Source organism: Lissotriton helveticus, chromosome 9 (assembly GCF_964261635.1).
Source record: "Lissotriton helveticus chromosome 9, aLisHel1.1, whole genome shotgun sequence".
Classification (NCBI taxonomy): Eukaryota; Metazoa; Chordata; class Amphibia; order Caudata; family Salamandridae; genus Lissotriton; species Lissotriton helveticus.
The window spans coordinates 509,696,518-509,722,993 of record NC_136070.1 but is presented as its reverse complement, the minus strand read 5'-3'; the positions used below and the strand labels follow the sequence as shown (position 1 = coordinate 509,722,993).

At 46.1% G+C, this 26,476-nt stretch overlaps 1 protein-coding gene across 4 annotated transcripts in view; it reads left to right on the top strand.

Annotated features, from left to right (window-relative positions):
* Nucleotides 1-26,476, top strand: part of LOC144781481 (phospholipid-transporting ATPase IC-like) — a 1,874,327-nt gene that overhangs the window by 599,654 nt on the left and 1,248,197 nt on the right. For all 4 annotated transcript variants that reach the window (XM_078660356.1, XM_078660353.1, XM_078660355.1 and 1 more), the window contains one exon: nt 2,092-2,153. In XM_078660356.1, the coding sequence (XP_078516482.1) occupies nt 2,092-2,153 (62 nt within the window). The remainder of the gene's footprint in view (nt 1-2,091; nt 2,154-26,476) is intronic.

Here is a 26,476-nt window from a genome sequence, read left to right as displayed (position 1 = left end):
GTAACACAACAATGGACTGGAATGCAAAGAGTTACAACCACTGGCTGAAATTAATTCAAGCATTTCACTCGTCTGGTCTTGCTGGCAATTGTTTTTGTGGTTGTTGTTCCTGCTGTTATGGCAGATTTTGACATTTCTATTCCTGTTGTTTTGGTAGCTATTGTTGTTGCTTTTTACCTACTGTGCTTACCTTTATGACAATACTGTTGTCCCTGTCTTGCTGGCAGCTGCTGTTGTCTCAGCCATGGTAACTGATGTTACAACACAGACTTGTGGTGGCAGTCTTGCGACCGCCACATTACAACCCTAGTGGTCATGCGACCCTGGGACCACCGACAGGGCCATGCAACCACCGTTCCCTGGTGGTGGCTTGGCAGCCTAGAGGCATCTATATGTTCTGTGGTTCTCCCAAGCATATTAGGGGTTTCCTCTCTGCCAGGGTTTTCATGGTGGTTCCTCCTCCATGAAACCACTGGCGGAGAGGAAACAAAGGCGGCCTTACAGGGCCCCCTTGTGCCTCACTCCCTGTGGATCCACCCAGAGGAGCACAACATGTGCCCCCTGTGTGCATGCACAGAAGTTTCAGCATGACATGGGCTTGTCAGTCCATGCTGTGCCGGAACTGTTTTTGACGTTCCCTTTGCTGTGCCTATTTGATAGGCAGCGCCTTGGAAATGCCTAAGGAATCGCCGCCAGTGACTAAAAAACGAATTATATGGCGGGCAGTTCTCACGCGGGTTTACCAGTGCAACGGTGGGGCTGATCCGCCGCTGCACCATCAAACTCGTAATAGGCCCCATAAAGTTGTTGATGTTATTGTGGTCCGATATGCTGCTATAATCCCAACTGTAGCTATGTGCCAATGTCACAAGGAACACCAGGTCAGCATGTCTCCCAGGATAAGCACCATTGTGAGGTTGTTGGAAAAATATACTTTGTAGCTCATTAACCAATGCAAAAAACACAGTGAAATATATATCTCAAATTAGCATTGACTGCTACTATTTTTATTTTGGTTTTGCTGCCATATGAATTCTGGCACATAGTTAAAGCTGCCTATGGTAAGACCTAAAAAGGACGCCCAGCACACTGACTATAAGTTGCTTGGGAGACCTGCAAGTGTGGTAACGGGGAGCAGCAGGAAGAGGGTACATGGGTGGTTAATGGACTTCAAGTTATTTAATTTTCCTTAAATCAGGAGGAAAGCTAGTTTAGGATGATTGCAACTCCTACCTTTTAAAGAGTGCAGTCAGAATTGTATGAAATTATTGATGTGCAGACCTAGTCCTGTGTCCCCTGTCTCTACTCTTGCGAACTGTCACAGAATACGCTATTTTAAGGTCGGAGGAAATGTGCATTTGCAGTTCTATTGATTTTTTTCTCCATATGGGAAACATTTTCATATGGAGAGAAACATTTTCTAAATGAAGAAATACACTGTACCCCCTGAAAAAATGTGGGTGTTTAGGCATTTTCACATCCTGTAGCTGTCCTTATTGCTACCTTTGTTAAAGTTACAGCACATGCAAATTTAAGATTGAAAAAGTGAATGAGAAGGCGTGCGAATACCTACAAAGTATCGACGTTGTGAGTATGACCAGTATTCTCAAGGGGCATCAACTAGACGTGCCTTTGGGGAACATCTATTTCCCATCCTTTTTCTGAACTTCAGCAGATAATTAGCCAACTATGAAGAATTTTCCACTGTAGTACGGTTGTTAAATCCCCCACAAATCTTCAATCTACATTTGTAATTCCGTTCATATTACTCTCTTACTTTTTCCAGCCTGGGCGATGCCGTTGGTATGAAACTGTTTGGTCGAATGGGCACAAAGTGTTATTTGGTCTGTGATAAAACAGTGATTCAATTTTACAAAAGCATGCTACAGGATGTGACTAGACAGCAAGGCCTTGCCGACCCCCAAATTAGCCTTTTTAATACCAAGTTTTAATTAAGTAACATGTTTGACCCGCTCGCTGATATGCACTCAATGGCTAATGTATCTGTTATAAACAATTCCCTTTCATGAAGTTGAGAGAGATATCTTAAAAACCAAAGCCTGTTCTTAAAACTCCTTCTTTAATTTCTAGGCCCGACATAAAAGTGACAAGATGGTCAATAATAGGCCATGCGACATCCTCCGGGGAAGTAGGTAAGAAGCAGACAGTTTATTGTATAATCTGTTCATTAATAAATGGTGCCACAAATGTTTTTTTCTTTTATCCACTGATAGGTATCCTGCTAGCGTGACTCGTGTCGAGAACCTGTCCCCTCAATTAACAACTGGAAAACTAGCATCTCCCCTCCCCTCTATACAGACACTTCTGGTTACTCCAGGATTGAGCACTTGTTCTATGAATAGGATTTCGGGGTTCACAGTTGTCATTATTTATTCAGCTCAATAAACATCACATAAATGGAAAACTTGACTCTGGAACAGGGCCTGGTTGTGTGTCCTTTGTTCCAACGCCCGTTCTCATTTTCTTCATACCTCTCTTATTCCATGTCCCAACTCCCTCTTTTCAATGAGCTGTTTGTTCTTTATGTTTCTTAGAACCCCACAGCTGACCTTCAGCCTGTCCTAAACGAAAGTAAGGGCCAGATGTACAAAGCTTTTTTGAGGTCCCACGACCAGTGGCGTAGCGGGGATGGGGGGGGATGGGGGTGGGGGGGGGGGGGGGATAGGGTCTGCATGAGTATTGGGGACGGCTCTTACCTGTGGCTGCCCCGAGGAAATTGCCAGCACCCCCGCCCGCTTTATCACACAGCCGCAAACGCAGGGGCCTCCACGAGTGGCCATAGGCCTAGCTATGCCACTGCCCCAAACCACTGCCTACTCTTTAAAAACAAGCATTTGAAATGCAATAGGTCTCGCAATTGCGAGATTTTCGCTGATGGCATTGTAAATGTCAATGCCTTTTAGTTATGTGTTTATAAAACCTGCAATAATAAAAGGCATTGTCATTTACAATAGTAATAAGTCAAAGTTTCTAAAATGCGAGACCTATTGCATTGCAAATGCTTGTTTTCAGGGCACGAAGGGAAAGGTGAAATCCTTAACTAGTTAGGAATGTAAGTGATGGGATTACTCAAGGGATGGGGGAGTGAATCTCTAAAAAAAAAAAAAATCTTATGCACTTTATTCCTGGTGTGAAAATACACACGTGTGTTTAGGTACCCAAAATTAAACTGTAAAATGTTTTCCGAACTTAGCCTGGAAAACTGCGATTGCAACAGGTTCTGCTTAACCAAGGAAAGTTCACGCAGGGCAAAAATTGTAGCTCTGCACCAAAGCCAGGAGATAAACCAAAGTATGCCGATATTGTCCTTTTTGAGAATCCGGCTCTAATGAATGACCAGGTAAACTAGTAGTTTCAAAGAACAGTGCTTCTCTGAAAAATGCTAGGTCGGGTGGTGGGCACTAACGCAAGCAATATAAAAGCTCAGAGGAGCATTTACAAATTGTGCATCTGCAATTGATTAAGGCCCTTGAAGGCCAATAAATTCGTTATCTGAGCAAAATAAATGAAATGTTAGTAAACAGTTAAAAGAAGCAGAATAAATTCCAAGTATGAAGAGAGTGGGCTAGGGAAGCAAATAAAAGAGACGGCCTGGCGCCGTCAAAGTGAAAGTACGGCTGGCCGTCGGCAGTGAATAAATTAGGGAGGAGACATGCCTGAGAGTGCGAAATGATCCCTTTGAAGTGAAGCTGCTGGCGGCAGATGGCTGTCTTTCCTGTGCACGCGCTTTTCTATGTCAATGCGCTTGCGCATTGAGCTCCTTTTCACGGGCACTGCATGGAATCGCCCGATCTCGGTAAGCTCTGTTTAAGCCCCTTTATCTCTCGCTCCGCTCAATGCGCATGAGCATTGAGACAGGTCGCTCGACCTAATGAGAAGAAAACATTTCATGTTTAGTTTTGAAACACATCACGTTTTCCTTGAAGGAAAAGGGGCTGCATTTAAAAAATAAAAAATAATAAAAAGAATTGCTTTAATGAAAAGCAATCACAGAAATGGTGATCTGCAGACTCCAGCAGGCCACCATCCCTGTGACTTTTGCGATTCCCAATGGGTCGCAAACCAAGACCTAACTCATGAATATTAATTAGGTAGGCCTATTTGTGACGCACTGGGAATCGCACAATGTGTCAAAGACACATTTGTACATTAGTGTTTGCGAATATCAAATAGCGAATCACTAAAATTCTCTATTTGGTAATCAGAAACGATTACCAACGTACATCTGGTTTTAATTATATACTGACTTAGAGTTGGATAGTAACTGAAAATGTTGCAATATGTGGAAGAAGTAACATTTGGGGCTGAGAAATGGTCAGAGAATTTTCTCCACTGTACTATGTTTATGGGGAGGAAATTCTGTTTGTGGATACTATTGAAATGCAAGTTCTGCTGTAGCCACAATACAGTACTATTTAATTCTTGTAGGTGACTCCTTTATTCCACAGTATACTTCAAAGGAAAAGAAGTAAGTTGTCAGGTAAAGCAGCACACCGAGAGCATTGACTTGTGTGCTGAACCTCCAGACCCAACTGACATGCACAGCCAATGTACACACTAACCACTGTCAACATTCCAGGCATGCCTCATCACTAAGGCAGGCTGAGAAGAAGCATAGAACACAGGGTATAGATGTAAGACATCAACTTGCTTTTGTAAGGACCGCAAAGAGGTAACACATCCTCTTTCCTTAAAAGGATATTATAGAAGTACTTCCACCATTTGTACAACTCCATACCTCACATGTACAGCACTGTACCCTTCTACACCAACAAGACAGCATTGTACAGTACACTGAAACTACAATCACAACGTTCCACGTCTAAGTGACACGTACACATGACACACTCTCCAAGCATGCAGCTATCTACCTATAAAACAATAAACACAGCTACAAGGCTGTTCACCATCCTCTCTACAAAACTCATCGAAGGTACTTCAATAAAAACTAAAATTATGTGGGTTTGGCTAGAAGTCCATGAAGATGGATGCTTTTTCTGGATGTCCTTCAGGGTGTCCGACATGACCCAAAGGAGTTGCAGCTAGAGGTGTGTATTTGTTTGCAGAGCATGGACTGACCAGGTAAAGTTTTCCTCTTCTTGGGCAGACGTTACTAGGAGTCTGACAAAAAAAGACACTCACGTAAATATCGATCGAGGTTATAAGGCTCTTTTTTGCCGCCAGACCCTTACATAACGAGACAATCCATGAGGAACACTATAAGGTGCAACTGATACTAAGGACAGTCCAGATTCTGAATGTCACAGAGATGGAAAGGAGACCTCACACAAAGTTGATTAGAGGGTAAAGTGTAGAGAGTGCGAGAGCACTACCTAGCAAGTGTGCTACCTGCAGCTTCAGATCATTTCTTCTGGCATAAAGAGGGAAGACTGAATTTGGCTGCTCCCTACACATGACGACATAGTAATACTACCTGACATCTATGCTAGGTCTTCAGTCTGGTCCAACAATGGTGGCGGAAACAGTGAGGCCAGAGACAAACAACACAAAAGAAGCACTACAAATAGAGGTACCCATCTTGGAGTCAGGAATTGAGTAGGAGGACACACATTGGTGCATCCAGTACAGAGCCAGGTGAAATGTCCACATTTAAGGTGCACATTCCACAGCACCCTTAAAACCCCCTGGATAAAACCCACAGTATGAGCCATAGTGTCAGGCCACAAGACACCGTGCGGCTCACAAGAAGGCAAACATAGCAGATATGAAACACAGGACAATGGCAGTTACACAGTTTGAGACATAAAACTACCTTTCCCAGAGTCATAGTTGCAGCCCGAGTCACTAGAGGACCAGCACATGCAAGCACACTTCCAGGTCAATAGTGACAGAAAGCGGATTTAGGCTTGATTCACACCAAGCTCCTTTGTCTAGCAAGAGCAAGTGCTGAGACTTCTTGCTTCTCCTTTGTTGTTTGTACCCTGCTACAACAATTTGTAAATGATCAAGCTAAGATTACCTTTATGTTGGCATGTCTGAATACAGACGAGTTAATTTGGGTGACTCCTTTCATTTTAAATCCATTGAATTTAGGGATATGTGTGCAGGCATGTATTGCAATCTTTGGAAAAGAAAAACCAGAGCCTCTTCACATGCAGCATTATTTTCCCTTGACAAGGAAAGGAAGTCCTAGTTTCATACATCTACCAATTCCAGCAGCCCATGGTGGAAGCCACTTGGACAGATGAGTCAGCAGCATCAATTTTCTTCAAGACCTTTGGGAAGAACTAAAGAGACCCTTTCTTCAGTTGTGATACAACCCTCCTCCACTACCACTCATATATCTCATGCTACAGAATGATGCCCAGCAAAGAAAAGGCCACAAGAAAGACAACATATTTCTGCAGAGGTGATGCTTCCCTCATCTACGTAGACACACAATGAAAACTCTGGTTGTACGGCAGAAGCAATGCATCTTGGAAAGTTCCGTAAGACAGTAACCACAGAAGGGTGATAATATAGAAGGAAAGTAGGCTTATGTTTTTCCTGTAATAACGAGGGTATTTTATAAAAAAAAATGTCCCAGCCTGGAGGGAAACTGCAGGACTCGCCTGTGAAGGGTGAGCCTGTTGATTCCTTGTCTGGTTCCGAAATGCGCCCCCAGTACAAGAGAATGTGGCAGAGATCATTTTCAACCCCTGTTACAGATTCTAACTGAGAATGGACCCCTTATTACCTTAGCTCTCATTGACTGTGGAGCTTCTACAAGCTTCATGGATCTAAGATTTCATGAAAGACATAGCTTACCTAAACAACACAAGGAAGTCCCCGATCTAATGGAGGGATTGATGGAAAACCTTTAATTTCAGAAGCAGTATTTTGGGCACCTCCCTCCTTAAGAATGACCTTCAATACTGTACGGTTCAAAACCATTCAGTTTGGCCTCATTGAGACTCCTACTTTAGATGTTGTGTTAGAAACAATTTAATTAAGAAGAGACAATCCCTCTCTTGAATGAATAAAAACAGAACTTTACCTTCTTATCACAAAGTTGCAGTTAGCATTTCTTTTCCCTGAAGTGGGTTGGAAAAGGTACTTTTCCTGAGGTGCTGTGTAGTACAGGAGAAAGTGGGTCAAACACCTATACCAGAGGAGTAGAAGGGTTTACAGGACATTTTCAGTCAAAAAGGAGCAGATCAATTGCCACCTCATTGTCCATATGACAGTTCCGTAGGTTTTTTTCTTGGAGCCAAGATTCCACCTTGGAGAATATTTCCAATAACAGTGATAGCAGATAAGAATCTTCAAGAGTACATAATTGCCCCAGGAGGAGCTAAGCTAGCAACCAAGATGGCCCGGTAAGCTCCCGGCTCCGCCGACCTCTGCCAGCAGCTCGAATATCCTGCCTTTAATCCTGGACTCACACCAGATTTCCGTGTTCGTGAAGTTTTTCTGCTTCTAAAGGTGCAATCCCGTGCTTTCTACCTCAACCGCAGACTAAGATGCGCCGTGTTTCTATTCTCGGCCTAACAACATGTGGAAGCCGGGGCCTCGATTTCTAGCCTACCCGGATCGGAATTGATCAACATCGGCCGTGAGACCTGGACTGAGCCCGGTCTCCCGAAGTGTGCCGTGAATTGTTGATTTTTGGTGATGATCCTGTGTACAGTCTACACCGAGGACACACCAGCGTGCCACGCCGGCTGCCGTGGTGGGGGTCTGGTGCCCGGAGACCTTGCTACCCTCTCTGGGTCGACGGGCTGGGGCCCTCGCTAGCGGCGACGGTGTGTTTTGCCAGACGAGGAGCGCCCACTGTTTGGCATCGGATTTGCGTGGCCTGTTACCCCGGAGTAGCCGGCCTCCGGGGTTTGAGTCCTGCCCTATCGCCTATTGGGAGGGGATGGAGCGGACGGAAGGCGCGCCATCGATGCAGGCCATCATGGCCACCATTGGGGCGCTCCATTCGCGCACCATCGCTGTGTTCCTTACACTGACTGTAAAAGTGGACGGTATCCTGGGACCGGAGGATGACTCTCCGTTAACTTTCCAGCTAGCTGTGGTACCAGCGTTGCACTGCACATCTGAGATCGAGGTCCCCCGTGCAGATCCCGGATTTAATGAGCCTTGGCGGTCCCCAATTAACAAAAAGCCAGCCCGTGTTTATCGCCAGCGTCTCCTGTGCGAATCTGCTGTCGCCTAATACATCTATAGACGGTTTTCTGTGTGGTAACAAGTTCCTCAGTGACTGTTGGAGATATTCGTCGTTCCTGGACACCTTTCCTCGTTCGACTGGTGGATTTCGTGAACTTTTATCCTGTTTTCGATCCTTCTGCACTGACATGAACTTTTATGAACGCTCTGCCTTTTTCATCAAGATGGCGGCTCGAGTGAAAAAGACTCTTGTGAAAGACCGTACTGGCCAGGGCTGAGCTTGATCGCTTGGATCTGATACGATAACTTTATACAATGCCGGGGTTGTGCCTATAATGTGACGGGAGTTGGGTGGTTATTGAATATACTCCCCCGACTGGTTTGTATATTTTTCTGGATATTGATTTTACTACGTCTCGGGGTGGTCGCTACTGGCGGAGGGTATGGGAGACCGGGAGTGTGTTTGCTTTTTCCTCCTCCACTTTCTCTCTTTTTCCCTTCTTTTAGGGTAGTTCTTGGGCGACAGGCACGCTGCTAGTGGGGTTAGGCCGTAGCCATTGCAGGGGTGCAGGGTGGGGGGTTCGGGGAGGTTTTTTTTATTTTGCCTTTGTTTTGTTCTATGGCCCTTTTGTCTTTCCTTTTTCCTTTTCACAAGAGGTGGGCTGTTTCTTCTCCACAGATCCTTTATTGTCCGGGTGTCTACACTGGCTCTAATTATCCTGTATCATTGCGGACGGGGTCGCGCGGGTGGGATTGTTTTTGATCGCCTAATTGACTGTTTCTTTCTCTTCCTCTTATTTGCATAATCGCGTTAGGCCATGTGTTCCTTACGATGGTTATTTGTATGTATAGTTCCCCCGCCTGTCCCTGATCTGCATTTTACTGTTTGACACCTGATATCTAAAATGCCTACTCTTGTCTTACTGTTAAAATAAAAAAATATTAAAAAAAAAAGAGTTCATAATTGAAAATCTATGGAAGGAATTCATTCAGCAATCCACTTCAAAAGCTGGGGCCTCATATGTTCATCATTTGGGGTGTGGCGTAATGGCCAGAGCTGCCGACTTTGGCGCTGGGAAACCAGGTCTTAGTCTTGCCATCGGCTCAACATCCTCTGATTCTGGTGCTCAGGTAAAGCGCTCCAATACCCCCAGGTCAAGTTTGCAATACATAAAACTGCAACAACAAAAATCCCTAAACTGGGAGGGGAATTTCAAACTTATATAGACTATAGAGAACTCAATGCAGTAACAAACCAAAATGGATACCTGTTACCTTTAATATCAGTTGTCTTAGATCGGATCAAGTCAGCAAAGATCTTTTTAAAGGCTAGTCTTTGAGGAGCATACAACTTGGTACACATTCAATAAGAGGATGAATAGAAGACTGCGTTTAACACAGGGGCCTCATTTATGGGGGAATTGATGTAGGGCAGCGCCTCAAGTCTTCTTGCTGCGCTGGTCTACACCAATGTGAAAAGGCAGGAAATGTGAAAAGGCAGGAATGTACTGTATGAAATACAGTGCATTCCTGTCCTTGCACCCTGCCTGGTGCACAATTTGATACCTAGCGCCAATGTAGGCACCCTTGCACCATGGTGCAAGTGTGAATGAATTGCATGCAGGATTGTTTTTGTGCAGGAAGGGGCACCTTCCTGCACATAAACAATCCTGAGAGGCATTTTCCTCTTCCCATGTTATAAAGAGGAACAAATGAGGAGAAATACAAATATTTCTCTTTGTTACGCCTGCTCTGTGGAGGCGTAAGGTTTTGGCTCTGCCCCAGCTTTATGTGAAGAAGTAAATTTGGGGCAGCATCAAAATCCATAGGTTGTGCATGGGAAAACCCACTGCAACACCGATGGAACCCATGGCACAGAGTTAGGCAACGCAGCGGCTTGCGCTGCTTCGTCTTACTTCACATCTATGAGGCCATGCAAAGCCATGCAGAGTGGCTTTGTGTGGCCTCATAGATATGATTGAGAGGCTTGCGCCACTGCAGCATGAAAATAAGTGACACTCCGGTGGTGCAAGCCTCTCATAAATAAGCTCCCAGGTGTGGACACTTTGAATATTTTGTGATGACCTTTGGCTTATGCAATGCTCGAGCAGTCTTGCAACTTTTGGGAATTATATCTTCTGGGGTTCATGGGATCATTATCACTCTTGATGAAACGCTATTAGTTCCTGGATCTTTGGAAGACCACCATAAACATGTCAAAGATGTACTAAGCTATTAAAGGACGAATTCACTCTTTGCCAAGATTTAAAAAAATGCTTATTTGAAGTACCAGAGCTGGTGTTCCTTGGGATCTGGAGTTCACAAGAAGGAATAAATATGGACATGGACAAAGTAAAAGCTTTACAGGAGTTGCCTATAACGAAAAGTGTCAAGAATATCCAAAGTTTCTGAGGATTTTCCAAATTCTGTAGATAGTTTATTTAAGACATTTCAGAGATTGTTTGTCCCATTTCTGGGCAAACGGATTAAGGGGTTAACTTTCACTGTCTAACAGAACTAGAAGGATCATTTGAAACCTTCTTGAAGGCATTTATGAATTCATCTACTTTAAGAAAGCCAGATTGCATCTTTCCCTTCATTATTGAGATAGGAGTGTCATCCTTCGCTGTTGGCTCTATCCTGTCCCAGAAGATCTGGCAGCCAATGAAATTCATCATGTGGCTTACTATTCAGGAACTTTAACATCATCTCAAACTAACTATACAATATATGAAAGAGAACGACTGAAGATAAAGGAGGCCATGTCTCACTGAAATTATTTTAAAGGATCCCAGCACAGAATTACCAACAGGATAGATCACAAAAATGTAGGATACCTTAAGTCCGTGAAATGAATAAACCCCAAACATACCAGCTGGTCCTTGTTTTTTTTCTAGGAGTGACTCTGAGGTCAGCTACAGACCAGGCATTAGACATGGGAAGACTGACACCTTATCTAGGAAAAATTAAGAACTTGAACCCATCAGCAGCCTTCTATCAATTCGGGCAATTAAAAAAAATGTTCCTCAAATCACAGCACAGATTTGTACAGCAGCTATTGAAAAGCTATCGGAAAATTGATACATATCACTGAAATTTGCAAAATCCTTGTAAAAGGATGAAAGAAGAGGAACTACTTTGGGAGAATAATAGTCTCCTTATTCCAGAAAAAGATCTTCAGCAACAGATCTTATAGAGATGCCAGTTGAACAGAATTGCCAACAGTGGGCCATCCTGATATGGAAAAGTCACAATAATGTATCCCTCTGAAAATATATTGATTGTCATGTTAAATACTGTATTGTGCGCTCAAGCCAAAAGCTCAAGAAGAAATCTGTCAAAATTGCTATAGACACTGCACACTCCCCAACAACCTTGGTCCCATATATATATGGATGTTATCACAGATCTACCTCCATCAGATGAAAAAACAGTAACTTTAGTTATAGTAGACTAGTTTATGAAAAGTGCCTATTAAATTCCTCTTAACGGATTACCCGCCGTCCCTTGCTTAGCCATTACCTTTCCGAAAGAGATAGTAAGGTTTTTTGAGCCTCTAAAATGCCGGAGTGCCTCAAGGGATAGAGGCTCGAGCCGGAGGTAGCGGATACAGACAACAACCGCCCACAATCGAGCGGCGGGAGCCGCGGTACTCAGTGGTGTTCGTCGGCTGCCAGGAGACCGGATTAGTCGGTAGAGAATCACTCTTCCTGGCGTGCTCGAGCATTTTAGAGGCTCAAAAACGCTAAGGCTTTTCATTGTAATTGTCCTGATGATGGACCCTGTGATTTATTAAGGGTCCGAAACGCCGTTGACCTCATAAGCACGAAAACTAACTGTGATTACTATAGGATGTGTAGTGCTTAGTTGTGATACTCTGTACAATTGTATTGTTGGTAGAGTACTTGATTTGCCTTAAAAGCCCTTCTTTGCTGTTTATATCAACCCTCTGTACCTGTTGTGTTGGTACTGGACACATGCTTGTGGTCCACACTGGCGGACAGTTGGAAGGTACTTCGTGTGTTTTAATACATGAATCTTGAGTAAAAACTCTGAAAGACCCCTATCCGGCTGGATATGTCTTTCCAAAATATAGATTGACTCTGTCTATATTTCATTGTGTGTTGAATGCTTCCAATGCTGGGGACCATTGTTGTATGATAAAAGCTGAATTTTGAACTGCCTGCCTGAGTTTTCTCAGGCACTGCTTCTGGGCATTCAAATAAAGCCCGTTGCAATAATCCAACTTGGACTGTATAAGGGAGGTGATGACCACTTTCTTGGTTTCCTCAGGGATATAGGGAAGTACCTTCTTGATTTATTTTATCAGGAAGTAAGAAGCAGACATGATGGCATTGGTTTGTTGAATGAAAGTCAATCTATTGTCAATCAGAATGCCCAAATTTTTAGTCTTTGCCGTTGGAATGGGCGGTAGGCCCATTTCAACAGGCTACCAGAGATTGCTCCAGGAAGGTTGTAAATTACCAAAAATCAACACTTCCGTCTTCTCGGAGTTTAATTTAAGGCAGTGACTACTCATCCAGATGTTAATGGCGGCCATGCAATTGTGAAATTGCACAGCAGGGGAGCTCTGTTTTTTATGAGCTGCAACCACAATCTGAGAGTCATCTGCGTACGATGTTAATGAGAAGCCATAATCTCTGACCAGCAGCGCAAGTTCAGTGACATTGACATTGAACAGCAGTGGACTCAACGAGCTTCCCTGTGGAACCCCACAAGGCAGCACGTAAGGCTCCGAATTACACCCGCCGAGTGACACCGTTGATCTCCTCTCCTGCAAAAAGGAGGCCAGCAAGGCCAACGCCATGCCATCCACACCTACAGTTTTTAATCGGTGAATCAAGAGAGTATGACCAACAGTGTCGAACGCGGCGGAGAGGTTGAGTAGGATTAGTGCCGCGGTACCTCCACCATCCATAACCGCTCTAATTTCTTCGTCGCCTTAATGAGTGCTGTCTCGGTGCTGTGTTCCTCGCGGAAGCCAAACTGAGAATGGTCCAGCAACCTATTGTCATCAATAAACTGTGTCAATTGAACGTTCATAATTTTGTCCACGATTTTGGCAGGAAGAGGAAGGCGTGCAATGGGGCGGTAGTTCAATGTCATAGATGCATCTAAAGTAGGTTTCTTAAGAAGCGGGAGAACAGAGGTCTCCTTCCAGCTAGTGGGAAAGCTTCCTGAGGAAAACATCCTATTAAAGATGTCTGCCAACACAGGACTCACCAGGTCTACTAGTTCCATCAGAAAGGCTGACGAACACGGGTCCGAAGGAGAGCCTGATTTAGAGGCCAAAATGTAATGGCTCACTCTATCAATCGACACAAGGGAAAACTCGAGAAATCTGCAGGTGCCGGCAGCTGCCACCGGCGTGCTAGGGGCCGATTGAGCACCTGAACAGTCCTTAAAATTGCAGACAAAATCCAGAACTTTGCTTTTAAAATTGGACGCCATATCATCAACAAACTGTTGACTGCCCAGTTTATTCAAAGCCTTGGGAATCGTTAGTTTGTTTATAACTGAAAATAGCTCTTTGGAAGAATATTTTGCAGAATCAATCTGAGATTTATAATATTTGCTTTTCTCTGTGATCACAAATGTTTTATAGAACCTGAGGGCTGTCCTATAACTTTGTTTGTCAGAGTCATGATAGTTCAAACACCAACGGCGTTCCATATGACGGCATTTCTGTTTTTCATTACGAAGAATATCAGAGAACCAAGGTGAGGATGGCGCCGCCCGGTTGCCAGAAATGTGCTTGATAGGAACCGCTACGCTAATGGCATCGGATAACCAGCTATTGTAATTATTGACTGCTTTGTCCATGTTGGCAGAACCTGGGGGAACGGCGCATACCAGTCTAGTTCGGAGAGCAGATTTATCCACTTTACTCCAGGCTCTACAGGGAGCTGCCTGAAGCATAGCCTTACTATGCTGCCGGTGAGAACTTATGGGGAAGGTAAAACTAATGAGTGAGCAAGGAAGTGGAATCCCTTCTTTAACTTTAAACCCGTAAAAAGAAGAGAAAATCCCACCCAGCCTGTGCCCCGCTTCATGAGTGGGAACACCAACCAGTTGAGCCAACCCTGCTGCACCCAGAGTGTCTAGAAGCATAGCAGTCTCTTTATTAGCAGGGTCCTCTAGATAGAAATTAAAGCCTCCCAGAATAGTAAACTCCTTGGTAACTAGCACTGTTTCAAGCATTTCATCAAGATTATTTAAAAACGTAGCTTTAGCCCCAGGTGGCCAGTACACAAGAATACCCTTAAATGAAAGGTTGGCACTAAGTTTGGCAGTGAAATGTAATGCTTCACACCCAGAGAACTGAACTGGATGGACCGAAACAGTGTAGCAGTCTCTAAATATGATTGCTACTCCTCCTCTTCTCCTGCCCAAAAGCCTATCCGTCTTTACAAAGCTGTATCCAACTGGGGTGGCGGTGATAAAATCAGAGACTATTAGTTATAGATTCCTTAACTTAGAATTGTTACCCCACCGATACCAACCCCGGAGGAGGGTCTGAAAACTAAGTTCACACCAGGTAGTCCTGGAGAACAGAACGGACAAAAAAGCTGCCTCTCCGGAATTGGCTGTCCAGGCAGTAATGCTTAGTAAATGTGTTCAAGAATGCCCACGTGGCTACCTGGCAGATGTCAACCAGTGGAACTCCACGACCCAAAGCAGTAGTGGCTGCCGTTGCCTTGGTAGAGTGGGCACACAGTCCTACTGGAGGTTCAGTTGTAGCCATAGTATAGCAGATTTTAAGGCATAGGACAGCTCATTGAGAGATGGTATGTTTGTGCAATGCCCAACCTTTCTTGGCGCCCACATAACCCAGGAAGAGTTGATTGTCCACCCGCAAGTCTTTAGTGCTGTCAAAGTAGAAGGACAGTACAAGTTTTGGGTCCAGACAGTGGAGTCTCTCCTCTTTGGAACGGTGCGAAGGCGGGAAGATGGTGTCCAATGTGATGGTCTGACGTATGTGGAAAGAGGTAAACACTTTGGGCAGAAAAGAGGGTCTAGTACGAAGAAACACTTTGTCCGGATGGACAATAAGAAAGGAAAGTTTGGAAGATAAAGCCTGAAGCTCACTTAACCTGCGAGCAGAGGAAGTGGCAAGCAAGAAAGCAGTCTATGAAGTAAGGAGACGAAGAGGACAATTAGGTGGTGGCTCAAAGGGAGCACACATAAGATAAGTGAGGTCAAGATTCAAGTCCAACTGGGGCATTACGAATTAAGAAGGAGGAAAGAGATGAGTAATGCCCTTCAGAAATCTGTAAACAATAAGGGACTTCAAAAGACAAGGCTGATCAGGAAGGCGAAGAAAGACCAAAATGGCCGAAAGATAGCCTTTAAGAGTCCCTGGAGCCAAACCCTGCCGGGCCAAAGAAAGAATGAAGAGGAGAACCTCTGAAAGAGGGGCAGAAAAGGGATCCACAGCCTTTGCTGTGCAACATGCCACATATTTTTCCATCTACAGGCGTATACCGCTTTAGTGCAGGGACTCCTGGCTACCAAGATGACATTACAGACTTCGAGAGGAAGGTCGAAAGCTGTCAACTGTCGCCGCTCAATCTCCAGGCAAGGAGGTGGAGGCTGGACAGGTTCGGGTGGAGGACCTTCCTTATGCTGCTGTGACAGAAGATCCTCCCGTAGTCTGATCAGAGGATTGATGGCCATGCTCAAGAGCTTAGGGTACCAGATTCTTCGTGCCCAGTTCCGAGCCACAAGAATGACTTGGGCCCGGTTGTGCTTGATCTTCTTCAGCACTCCGGGTAGAAGTGGTACAGGCAGAAAGGCGTACAGGAGGCTTCAAATCCACTCGTGATGAAAGGCGTTGCCGAACGAGTGCCACCTTGGAAGCTGCAATGAGCAGAACAGCTGCCATTTTGCATTCTCTTCGGTGGTGAATAGATCTGACCAAGGTGCTCCTCACTGCTGAAAGAGACCTTGCACCACCTCCGAGTGAAGACGCCATTGTGATCCACCACGCACCGGCAGCTGAGTTTGTCGGCCGTGGCGTTCAGGGAACCTGCCAGGTATTGAACCACCAGGGATATGCCCTGATGTTCCAGCCATGTCCAAAGGTGAAGAGCCTCTTGACATAGAGTCCACAACCCCAACCTGCCCTGTTTGTTGCAGTACCACATGGTGGTGGTATTGTCTGTGAACACCTTCACTACTCTTCCTTTGACAGAAGGAAGGAACACCTTCAGTGCAAGACGAATCACTCAGAGCTCCAGAAGGTTGATGTGGAGCCCGGACTCCGCAGGAGACCAGAGGCCTCTGATTTCTGCCTCTCCCATGTGCCCAACCCATCCCAGGAGTGACGCATCCGTCACCACTGTGAACTCCAGCTGGGGAAGTTAGAGGGACCTGCAGTTGACCCACTCCTGGTTCGTCAGCCACCACTACAACTGACTTGGAGTCCCCTCCAAGATCTGGACGACATCAGAAAGATTTCCCTGATGTTGCGCCCACTGGAACTTCAGGTGCCACTGCAGAGCCCTCATATGCCAACTGGCATGAACCACCAGTAGGATGCATGAGGCCATGAGGCCCTACAGCCTCAGGGTCGGGCTAGAGGCTGAAACATTGGTATCATAGACCAAATACCGGACTCGCTGCTCGGGAGGATAGGCCCAAAACTGCGCTGTATGCAGAACTGCTCCGATGAAAAGGAGCTTCTGAGAGGGAATCAGGTGCAACTTCGGCACATTGACTGTGAACCCCAGTGAATGCAGGAGATCCGCCGTAGTCTTGAGGTGGGAGACGACAGCCTGGGACAAGTCCACCTTCAACCACCAGTCGTCGAGATAGAGGAACACGGGAACCCCTGATCTGTGCAGATGAGCTGCGACCACCACCATCACTTCGGTGAACATTTGAGGATCGCTCGTAAGGCCAAAAGGGAGCACGACAAACTGAAAATGCTCGTAGCCTACCATGAATTGTAGGTAACACCGTGGGCAAGCAAGACAGGGATGTGAAAATAAGTGTCCTGCAGGTACAATGCTACCATCCATTCTCCAGGGTCTGAAGAACAATAGAAACCTTCTCAGGGGTCTCACTGATACCTGGTCCTTCTAAACCAACAAAGAGGAAATTGGCACAGAAGCTGAAATATAAAACTAATTCATTTATTAACCTCAGATGAGGGAGGCTACGTCAAACAGTACCCTCAGAAACTGTATGCGGCAGTCTAAGGAGTACAGAAAACAGGGGCCTTATATATGCTTAGGGTTACATAGTCAGCATAAAACCAAGGGGAGGTCCTGGCTCATGTAAGCATGCAAAATGCCTAATATGAGCATGCAAGATCTGCTTGTTCAACAAAGTGGGAGGAGAGTTACTTCTCCACACATCAGCAAAAATAGCCTGACAGTTATATACTAGGAGCAGGTGCATTCTACTTGCTAGGCCTCTCTGAGCATGTGCAAGGCTCTGAAGAGGGAAACAGCACATGGGGAGCACATGTCTAACTAAAATGGCTGCCAAGTACAAAAACGGCTTTCAGCTCATGCTAACAAATCCCTGCAATCTTTAACAGATAGTCCTTTTAGCATGAGATAAAGACATTCCTATGATCCAGTAGGAACACAGAAAATATCTGCACATTAATTTTCAAAAATGTATCAATATCCTAATTCATTGCTAGGTGGGCATTTTCCATTCTAAACATTTCATTAAGCGGGTATATATGAGATATAAGCCGGAATACAAAGGGAACGAAGCATTGGGTCATCATTAACATACAGATAGCAGGAGAGAGTAATGACCAATATCACGAACAGAATTATCATTTTTCACAACCCTGAACAAAAGCAAATCCTAGAATCATCTAGTAAACATTTTCAGGGCTCCTATGCATTTCAGTGACCATCCATTTCAATTTCAGAATAGCCAACAGCACATATCTAATAAAAACATTTTTAGTAAACTTTTCCATTGTTCCCTTTATTAGGGCTAGAACATTAATCATATTTGGGACCAGGAGGACCACACAGGGCCATAGGAATTAGGACGAAGAGCTGCTAGGGCTGCTCCTCCTCAAAAATGGGATGACCAAAGGGGTACATTATTAACAAGAAAAAGAGGGACATTGAAGCTGCTGTACAACCAAGCCAGAGGGGAGTCTTCTCCCTGTGTTTGTTTGAGCCTCACAGGCAGGCTCTTGTTGTTTCCACGGTAGAGCTGCACAACTCGCAACTCAAGAATCACAGCCCAGTTTCAAGGGAAAAGTTTCTTCTTTCAGGATAGGGCAGTCACCCACCAGGGCAAATGCTCTCAGCGATCCAGTGTCTCAGGCAGTGCACCAGTTTTCTTCACTTCAATCTAACAGGCACCAGAGACACAGCACCTGTACCCTTAACTCAAGTATTTCCCTAACTCCTGTATTGCTCTGCTGGCGCACTGCTCATTCATTGGGGCCACACATTACATCCAATGTGCTCAGGTATCTTTTGACCAACAAACAAAGGTGCAAACTTGCATTCACTTTGGGATCAGGATTCAGAGGCCTGATGCTGGGATCTCTGAAGCAACCATTGTTTCAAAAGGGGTCACCTCCAGCAAAGCCTCCTCGCCATTCTGGTTGGTCTGTTACTCTCAGTTGGGTATCAAAACCTTGATCCATAATTTCTCCTTTCTGGTTTGTGACCCCGTCTTTCGCCCAAGACAGTGGCAGGGGTTCACACTTCATCCCAGGGCTTACGCCTTCACTGAGGTCCTAGTTGCCAGCAATGCCTGTGCTGGTTACCTTCACCTTGGCTTCAAGCTGGACTGGTGCTGATTCCCCAAGCTGAATCTGATGTCCGGGTCCCTCTGGCAATGGTTGTAAGGCAGCAAATATCTATTGGTGGACAGAACAAAAAGGTCTTTAGACAAGGCACAGAAACGGTCTAACAACAGAGAGGATATTCTCAGAATACTTCCTAGTCTTGGGACACCCATATATTAGCAAGGCACCCAAGAACGACTTTCATCTATGTGAGAGTAAGCAAAACAACAGCCTGGAACTATTGGCAAGTATCAAAGGTACTCTTTGGTGAACTGACAAGAGTAATACATCACCCAATCCCAAGCAGCCAAGAAAGTCTGTGTTCATTTACTAATTTGTGAGGAAAAGAGAAACACAACACAGACATACCCTAAATCCTTACATTGGTGTATTCCTGTGTACTAATCTGAAAACCCTCAAGAAAAAAAGGAAATGTTCTACAATTTAGCTCATAAACTTTACATTACTTGTAAAGGACTGCAGACACTTCTAAAATGATTTCTCTTAATAAAAGCACCTGCATTGTATGCTTAGGACCACACTCTCATGTTATAGGAGTAACAGGAAAATCTAAAACTGCTAATTTAACAGGGGTTCTTACCTATAAAACAATATTTCCTTCAAAAATGTTTGGTAAGGATCACATGGGCATATTCCCTGCGTTCTACTTTTCATGATCCAAACTATGCAACAGCAACTCTAATAAGGACTGTCAGTTTATTTACACAGACTAGCTATTAAAAACTAGCAATGCCCTTGCAAAACTATGTAGCATGAGAATAACATACAATAATGGTGTTATCGCCTTAAGACTTGTAGAACAAAAATTACCCACATCTAGCTCCTCTTAAAGGTCAAATAAGGAAACAACAATCTAGACTATTCATCCTTTCATAATTTCTTCAAACAGGGTGGGCAGTAACATAACATATATACTTATTCATTTTACTAATACTAACAATGTTTAAAACAGTATTACTGAATAGCCAATTAAATGTCTCATTGCTATTTCACAGACAGCTTAGACAGACTAAAAAAAGTTGAGAAAAAGAGAGAGAAACATACATTTTGCCTACCCTTAATTTGTAGAGGCGCCGCCTCCTTCCCCCAATTTGACGGTAGGACACCGGAAACAGGTTTCACTTCTGTCAACACTATCAACCCCCTATTTGTAGCAACTGGGCATAAACAAAGTTATAGGAGGTACATAGCACTTTTGAGAGGGCTAAAACATGAATAACAAACCACCAATCCCTTTGGCAAGTATACTAATGGTAACATGAGGGCACATGAATTCAAACTAAATTTCATTGCCTCAGCTTTTGTACAGTAATTCTCAGACTAAAATCATTAGTGCTGTTATATATATGGCAAAATGTTCTGTTAATCAAAGTTCACATATACCATTATATAGTTTTGAATCATATGAGTACATAAAGTGCTTGCTTTTGCCAAAAAAGTAAAACTTCTCCTTCTCTCCCCTGTTGTCTTTCAAAAAGTTTCAGAGGTCAAAATGTCAAAGCAGACCTTGCACTGGGAGACCTGCCAGGCTTCTAAATATAGAACTGGACCTTTAACCCTTCCCAGCTGTCCTATTCTGTGTGCAAGGGTTTCCATGCGGCTTTCCCTAATTCAAAGTCACCCTTAAGACAGAAAGCTGGAAAGCAGACCCATTCCCCTGTTTGTTAGTTTAGAGTTAAGAGAATAACTTCTGCTGGTTTTTGATACATATTTTCAATTATAAGCAGTGTGCAGTATACTTTTCTAGAATTATAAAATTCAGCTATTTGTTTTATACCTAAATGTATGCATTTACTGAAGCCTAAGGCAGTTTAAAAGCTGCTCTGAATGGCAGAACTGCATTTTAAATAGTGACTTTTACCCAATTTTTACTACGATATTTGGGGCACTTAAAAATTAATATCCTATAATTTTCTTGCATAATAGTCATCCTCAGAATGTTCTCTACACATTCCAGAGATGGGACATTAGAAATATCTCATGTATACCCTTATAAAAATTTGATTTTTTACGCGTGCGCAGAGTGATATATTTTTTTTTTTAAATAAATTTTATTCGTGAATGTACAATCATCACAATGGAATGAAATCTTTACGGCAAATTCACAGTACAACACGCTTTTCATTTTTCTCCCCAACTTCCCTTTCATATCATAGCATCCTCGTCCAGTACATAACTTCCCAGTTGTGCATTCAGTAGGGTGTGTCTCTGTGTCCTGCAAGGTTTGTGTTCGCCCACCCGCTCGCTCCCCAACTGCCCCTCCCCCTCCCTTCCAACTATGGTGCTCTATTTCTCCTAACAGGTCTAGCTCTTTCTCCCCCGCTGTATCTATTCTCCTCCAGGATTGGTGAGCCGAAGTTCTTCCAGCTCCCCTGGTGCTATCATTGGGCCCGTTTAAATCCACCTACGTCCCTCAGGGCCACAGTGCATTCAGGTGTCCTGTGACGGTGGCTGGTCCCTGTCCGCCAGTTCTAATAGCATAACCTCCCAGTCCATCGCTAGCGGGGCTTTTCTCCTACCACCTTCCTCCTCTTTCCTGAGGGCTGCCCCTTCTACTCTGCCCCACTTCATAACATCCGCTCGCCATGTTTCTATCCTAGGCACTCTCGGGGACTTCCACTGCATTGTGATTTTCCTAACTGCTAAGAGGAGGCCCAAGTCCACAAATCTTAGTTTTGGTTTTAAAGGCTTGGGACGAGGCTGGGTGCCTGCCAGGCAATACAATGCACCCACCCTCACTTGAATCTGGGTCACCTTTCGTAGTGTCTGGCACACCTCATTCCAGTACCCACTCAGCCGCGGGCACGACCAAAGCATGTGGAGAAAACAAGCTTCGTCCGCTCTACATCGTGGGCACTGGTGGGAGGCAGTAGGGAACATCTTGTGAATTCTGACCGGGGTAAGGTATGCCCTGTGGAGCATCATAGCCTGTATGTACTTAAATCTCGCATTTCGAGAAACTCTCTTAGGGTGTTCCAAGGCCACCCGCCAGGTTGCGTCTGTGAGCTCCTCTCCCGTATCCTGTGCCCAGGACTCCCGCAATGCGTCTAGGGATAGTGCTGCGTGTGTTCTAATCCCAGTGTACAACCACCTAACCAAGTGTCCGCCGGCCCCCATGTAATGTACCAGGTGCACTAGTTCGTGTTGTTGTGGGTGAGTTCGCTGTGGCGTCCAGGTCGTTCTAATGTAGTGAGAGACAGTGGCATGTAGCATGTAATGTCTGTCCGAGGACCCTGTCATGTGTACGAAAGTGGGGTAATCTAACAGTAGATTGTCGCCAAAAAAACTGCCCACGTTTTCAATCCCGTTCGCCGTCCAGTCTCTGAGGGCGCGTTAGGTCAGTCGTCCCTGTGGTGTTGGTATGCCTAGAAGTGGAATGTTATCTGCATAAGGCCGAGCCATGGACGTATAGGCCAAAGCCTTCCTCCAGCAAAGGAGAGCAGTACGGAGCAGTGGGTGACACTCCTGCAGGATTTTGCTTCTGGGCAGCAATAGGGCGTGCAAGTCGCCTTGTGCAAGCCGGCCTGTCGTCCATCCAATTTCTTGGTGATTCCTCCCGGCCAGCCAATAAGACAGCCATTGGAGTTGGCTGGCGTAAAAGTAGCCTTGAAAGTCCGGTGCTCCCAGTCCTCCCTTGGAGGTGCTGAGTTGCAGTTTCCGCAAGCTGATCCGCCGTCTGCCGGTCCCCTAGATAAGGGTGATCAACAGGGAGTTAAGGGAATCAAAGGTGCGTCGTGGGATGCATATGGGCAGGTTTACGAAGTAGTATAGTAGGCGTGGTAGCATCACCATCTTTGCTATTGCGATGCGTCCCATAACAGACAATGGGAGCGAAGTCCAAAAGCCAACACTGCCGCGGAGGCCGGCAATAGCCCTAGAAATATTACCGTCCAGTTGATCCTCTGATCTCCGGAATAGTCGGATACCCAGATATTTAAAACTAGTTTGGGCAACCGGGATCGTGTAAGTGCCGAACTGCAGAGAGGGCGGACCGGGCCCCTCGTGGAAATAAAATCCAACCGATTTGTCCCGGTTGATGGCCAGTCCAGATGCCGTCTCAAAGCAGCGAAAGGTGTCACTTAATCGTGTATGGTCGGCTTCTAAATCTCAGAGGTATAGTAGCATGTCGTCTGCGTACACAGACAGTATGTGGGATGTCCCAGCTACTGGCACTCCCAGGGCCTCGGCGTGTTGGCGAAGTGCTATGGCTAGTGGTTCTAACGCTAGTACGAATAGCAACGGGGACAAGGGGCATCCCTGTCTGGTGCCCCGGTGGATCAGGTACTCAGCCGACACATATCGTCCGGTCCTAGCCCTGGCTGTAGGGGCAGTGTATAGCAGCCTAATCCACCGTATGAGCGGGGCTGGAAAGCCGAATCGGGACAGGGCTTCGAACATGAAGGGCCAAGAGAGCGAGTCAAACGCCTGTCTGAGTTCTAATGCGAAGCATCCTGCCCGCGTCATCTCGACTGGTGACGCTGTCATGATAGCGTGTAGGCGCCTCGTGTTGAGGGAAGTACTACGCCCCGGGAGGAATCCACACTGGTCACAGTGGATAAGCGTGGTCAAGTGGGGCTGAATACGTAGTGAAATGGCCTTACTTAGGATTTTATATTCCGTGGCCAGCATAGATAAGGGTCTATAATTTGCGATCTCCAGGTTGTCTCTTTCTGGTTTAGGGATGGAGATTACTATGGCTTGCATCATTGTGTGCGGTAGATGACCCTTCTCGTAGGCCTCCCCGTAGATCCATTCCAGTACCGGTACTAGTATATCAGCATAAGTTGAGTAGAACTCCACCGGGAGTCTGTCCAGGCCTGGGGTCTTGTTTTTGTTTAGGTGTGCGATCGCGGCGCGTATCTCATGTTGGGTGATGGGGCCCTCTATTGATTCCCGTATCGCTGAGGTCCCTCATGAAGTCAGTTATATGTGCAGGGTCGCCTATTTCGTTTTGGGCGTACAGAGCCTGTAAGTGGTCATGGAATGCCAGGTTGATGTCAGACTGGGTGTGCACTAGGTCCCCCCTGTGGTTCCGGATTTGAGTAATGACTGGGGTGTCCGGCCTGTCTCGGATTACTCGGGCCAGCAACGCCCCAGAGCGGTCCGCCTCCGTGTGTTGTCTTTGTAAATAGTAGTCAATGTTGCGTAGTGTTTCTAGTGTCTCGGCGTGTGTAATATTCTGTTCCTGTAGAGCCTGTTGTTTTTCTGGGTCTACCACGGCCTCTCGCTCAAGCTCTGCTAGGCGGTTTTCTACTTCACACAGTTTCCGGTGAATCTCCTGTCTAACACCCACCAGTTTCCCAATCGCCACTCCCCGCATAACCACTTTCATCGCATCCCAAACCACCAAGTTGGAAGATGCAGTGTCCCAGTTTTCCTCCCAGTATCTTGATAGGGCCTCTGAAATAGTCGCCTTGAAGGGGCCGTCCTCTAAGTGCTGGGGATCTAGCTGCCATGTAGAGACTGGGGTCGGGACCCTACCCCAGACAATCGTGCATCTAAGGGGTCTGTGGTCCGAGAAGGTCTTTGTCAGATAATCAGGGGCACTCATCAGTGGGGCCAGCGAGCGGGTGCATAGGAATCGGTCTATTCTTGTCTGCAAACCGTGTACTGGTGAGTAGAAGGAGTACTCTTTGTGTGTAGAGTGAACCTCCCGCCATATGTCATTGAGTCTCCAGCCTTCCACCCACGCCCCAAATGTTTCAGTGAGCTTGGCGATGCCGGCCGCCTGTAGGGGCGGGTGTGACCTGTCCAGGGTCAGGTCTAGCACCGCGTTCCAGTCTCCGCCAAGCACCCAGGGAATGTCCGCCCACGTGGATAGGGCACTACCCACCGCCCGCAGGAATGATTCTTGGTCATGATTCGGGGCGTAGATACAGCCCAGAACAATCAATCGGTGGTCAAGGGTCCCCTTGACCAGGACATACCTGCCCTGCTCATCTACTTTCTGCTCTATCGCAGTGAATGGTGTCCCATGTCGCACCCAGATAGTGGCTCCCCTAGAGAATGCCGAGTACGACGTGGAGTACACAGTCCCTCTCCACTTCTTCCGCAGCTTTTGCGCCTCAGAGGCCGTGAGGTGCGTTTCCTGTAAAAAGGCGATTTGTGTCTGCTGTCTAAGTAGGTAGGAATGGATCCTATGCCTCTTCTGTACCGCCCCTAGCCCTCGTACATTCCAGGGTATAACCCTGTACTCTCCCGTTTGTTCAGCCATGATCAGGGGGCGCTAGATCCGTTCCCAGGGGTGGTCGGATGTCCAGAACATCGGGGAGCTGAACCAAGGAGAGAGCACCTAGAAAGACCTTTAACATTGGCAAAACAAACCCGGCGCAGCCATAGAACATGGCCGAGCCCAACATTAACATTGTGAACATATAAAACCAAACATTTGTGCCTTCGCTATGGGGGGTAGATCCAGCACACTTGGAGTCATCGTGTTAGCAGTTCCGGTCTTCACCGGCTCAACGGTAGCCCGGCCGGGCACTTACTACCAAAGTGGAGTACAGTGTAATAATATACATAACCAATATACTCAGCAGTAGGCAGCCTCCGTTCACTACCCGTGGTATCCGTTACAGTATCGTTTACAATGTACATGGGGTGTACCAGGGGGTGGGTCGGTAACTGTCTTTCGCCCCACTTCTCCACTCCTACCCTCCTGGAGTACCCAATAGATACCATCACCCAGGGTCTTTAAAACATTATATCAAAAGGATACTATATGAGAGCTGCCACAAAGAAGTCGATGCAGGGTACCTCCCCTCGGACTAGCTGTCTATGAGATCGTCTGCAGCTCTAGGGGTACTCGTGGCGAAGAGCAGCACGCTGTTTTCGGAATCCGAGTGACCAGTGTTGTCCTCAGAGTCAGTGTTTATTTTCGCCGGGTCCTCTCTGAAGGAGCCGACCAGGGAGATGGCCTCCCGTCGTTCATCTTGCTGGAGTGTCCGCGACGGTCCGCGTTCCGTGTGTCCCTTTCCAGATCCAGACGAGGAGTGGCCGCTACCTCCCGAATTTCTGTCCAGTGCCCTCGCCAACTCTTCCTGGGATGCCTCCTGGCTGCCGTCCAATCCCATCACCACTAGCCATTCTGCTGAGTCCGCTGGGCTCTCAAAGAAGTGCGATTTCTTCCCCTGGATGACTTCCAGACGGGCGGGGAAGAGCAAGGCATATTTCAGTTGCGCGCTTCTCAGTTTCTTCTTCACCTCCATGTAGGAGGCCCTCTGTTTCTGCACCATATAGTCCGGGTATAGTGACACCCTCTGGTTTTCAAACTGGATGGTGGATCTCTCGCGGGCTTTCCTCAGTAGGGTGTCCCTATCACGGTAGTTGAGGATAGGGACAATGAGAGGGCGAGGGGGGCGCCCCGGCTGAGGCTGCCCCGTCGGGACCCTGTGCGTCCGTTTCACACAGAAGTATGGGGAAAGTCCGTCCGTCGCCACATATTCCCTGAACCATTGTTTCATGTACTCCTCAGCCCGTGGTCCCTCGCATTTTTCCGGCAGACCGATGACCCGTATATTATTC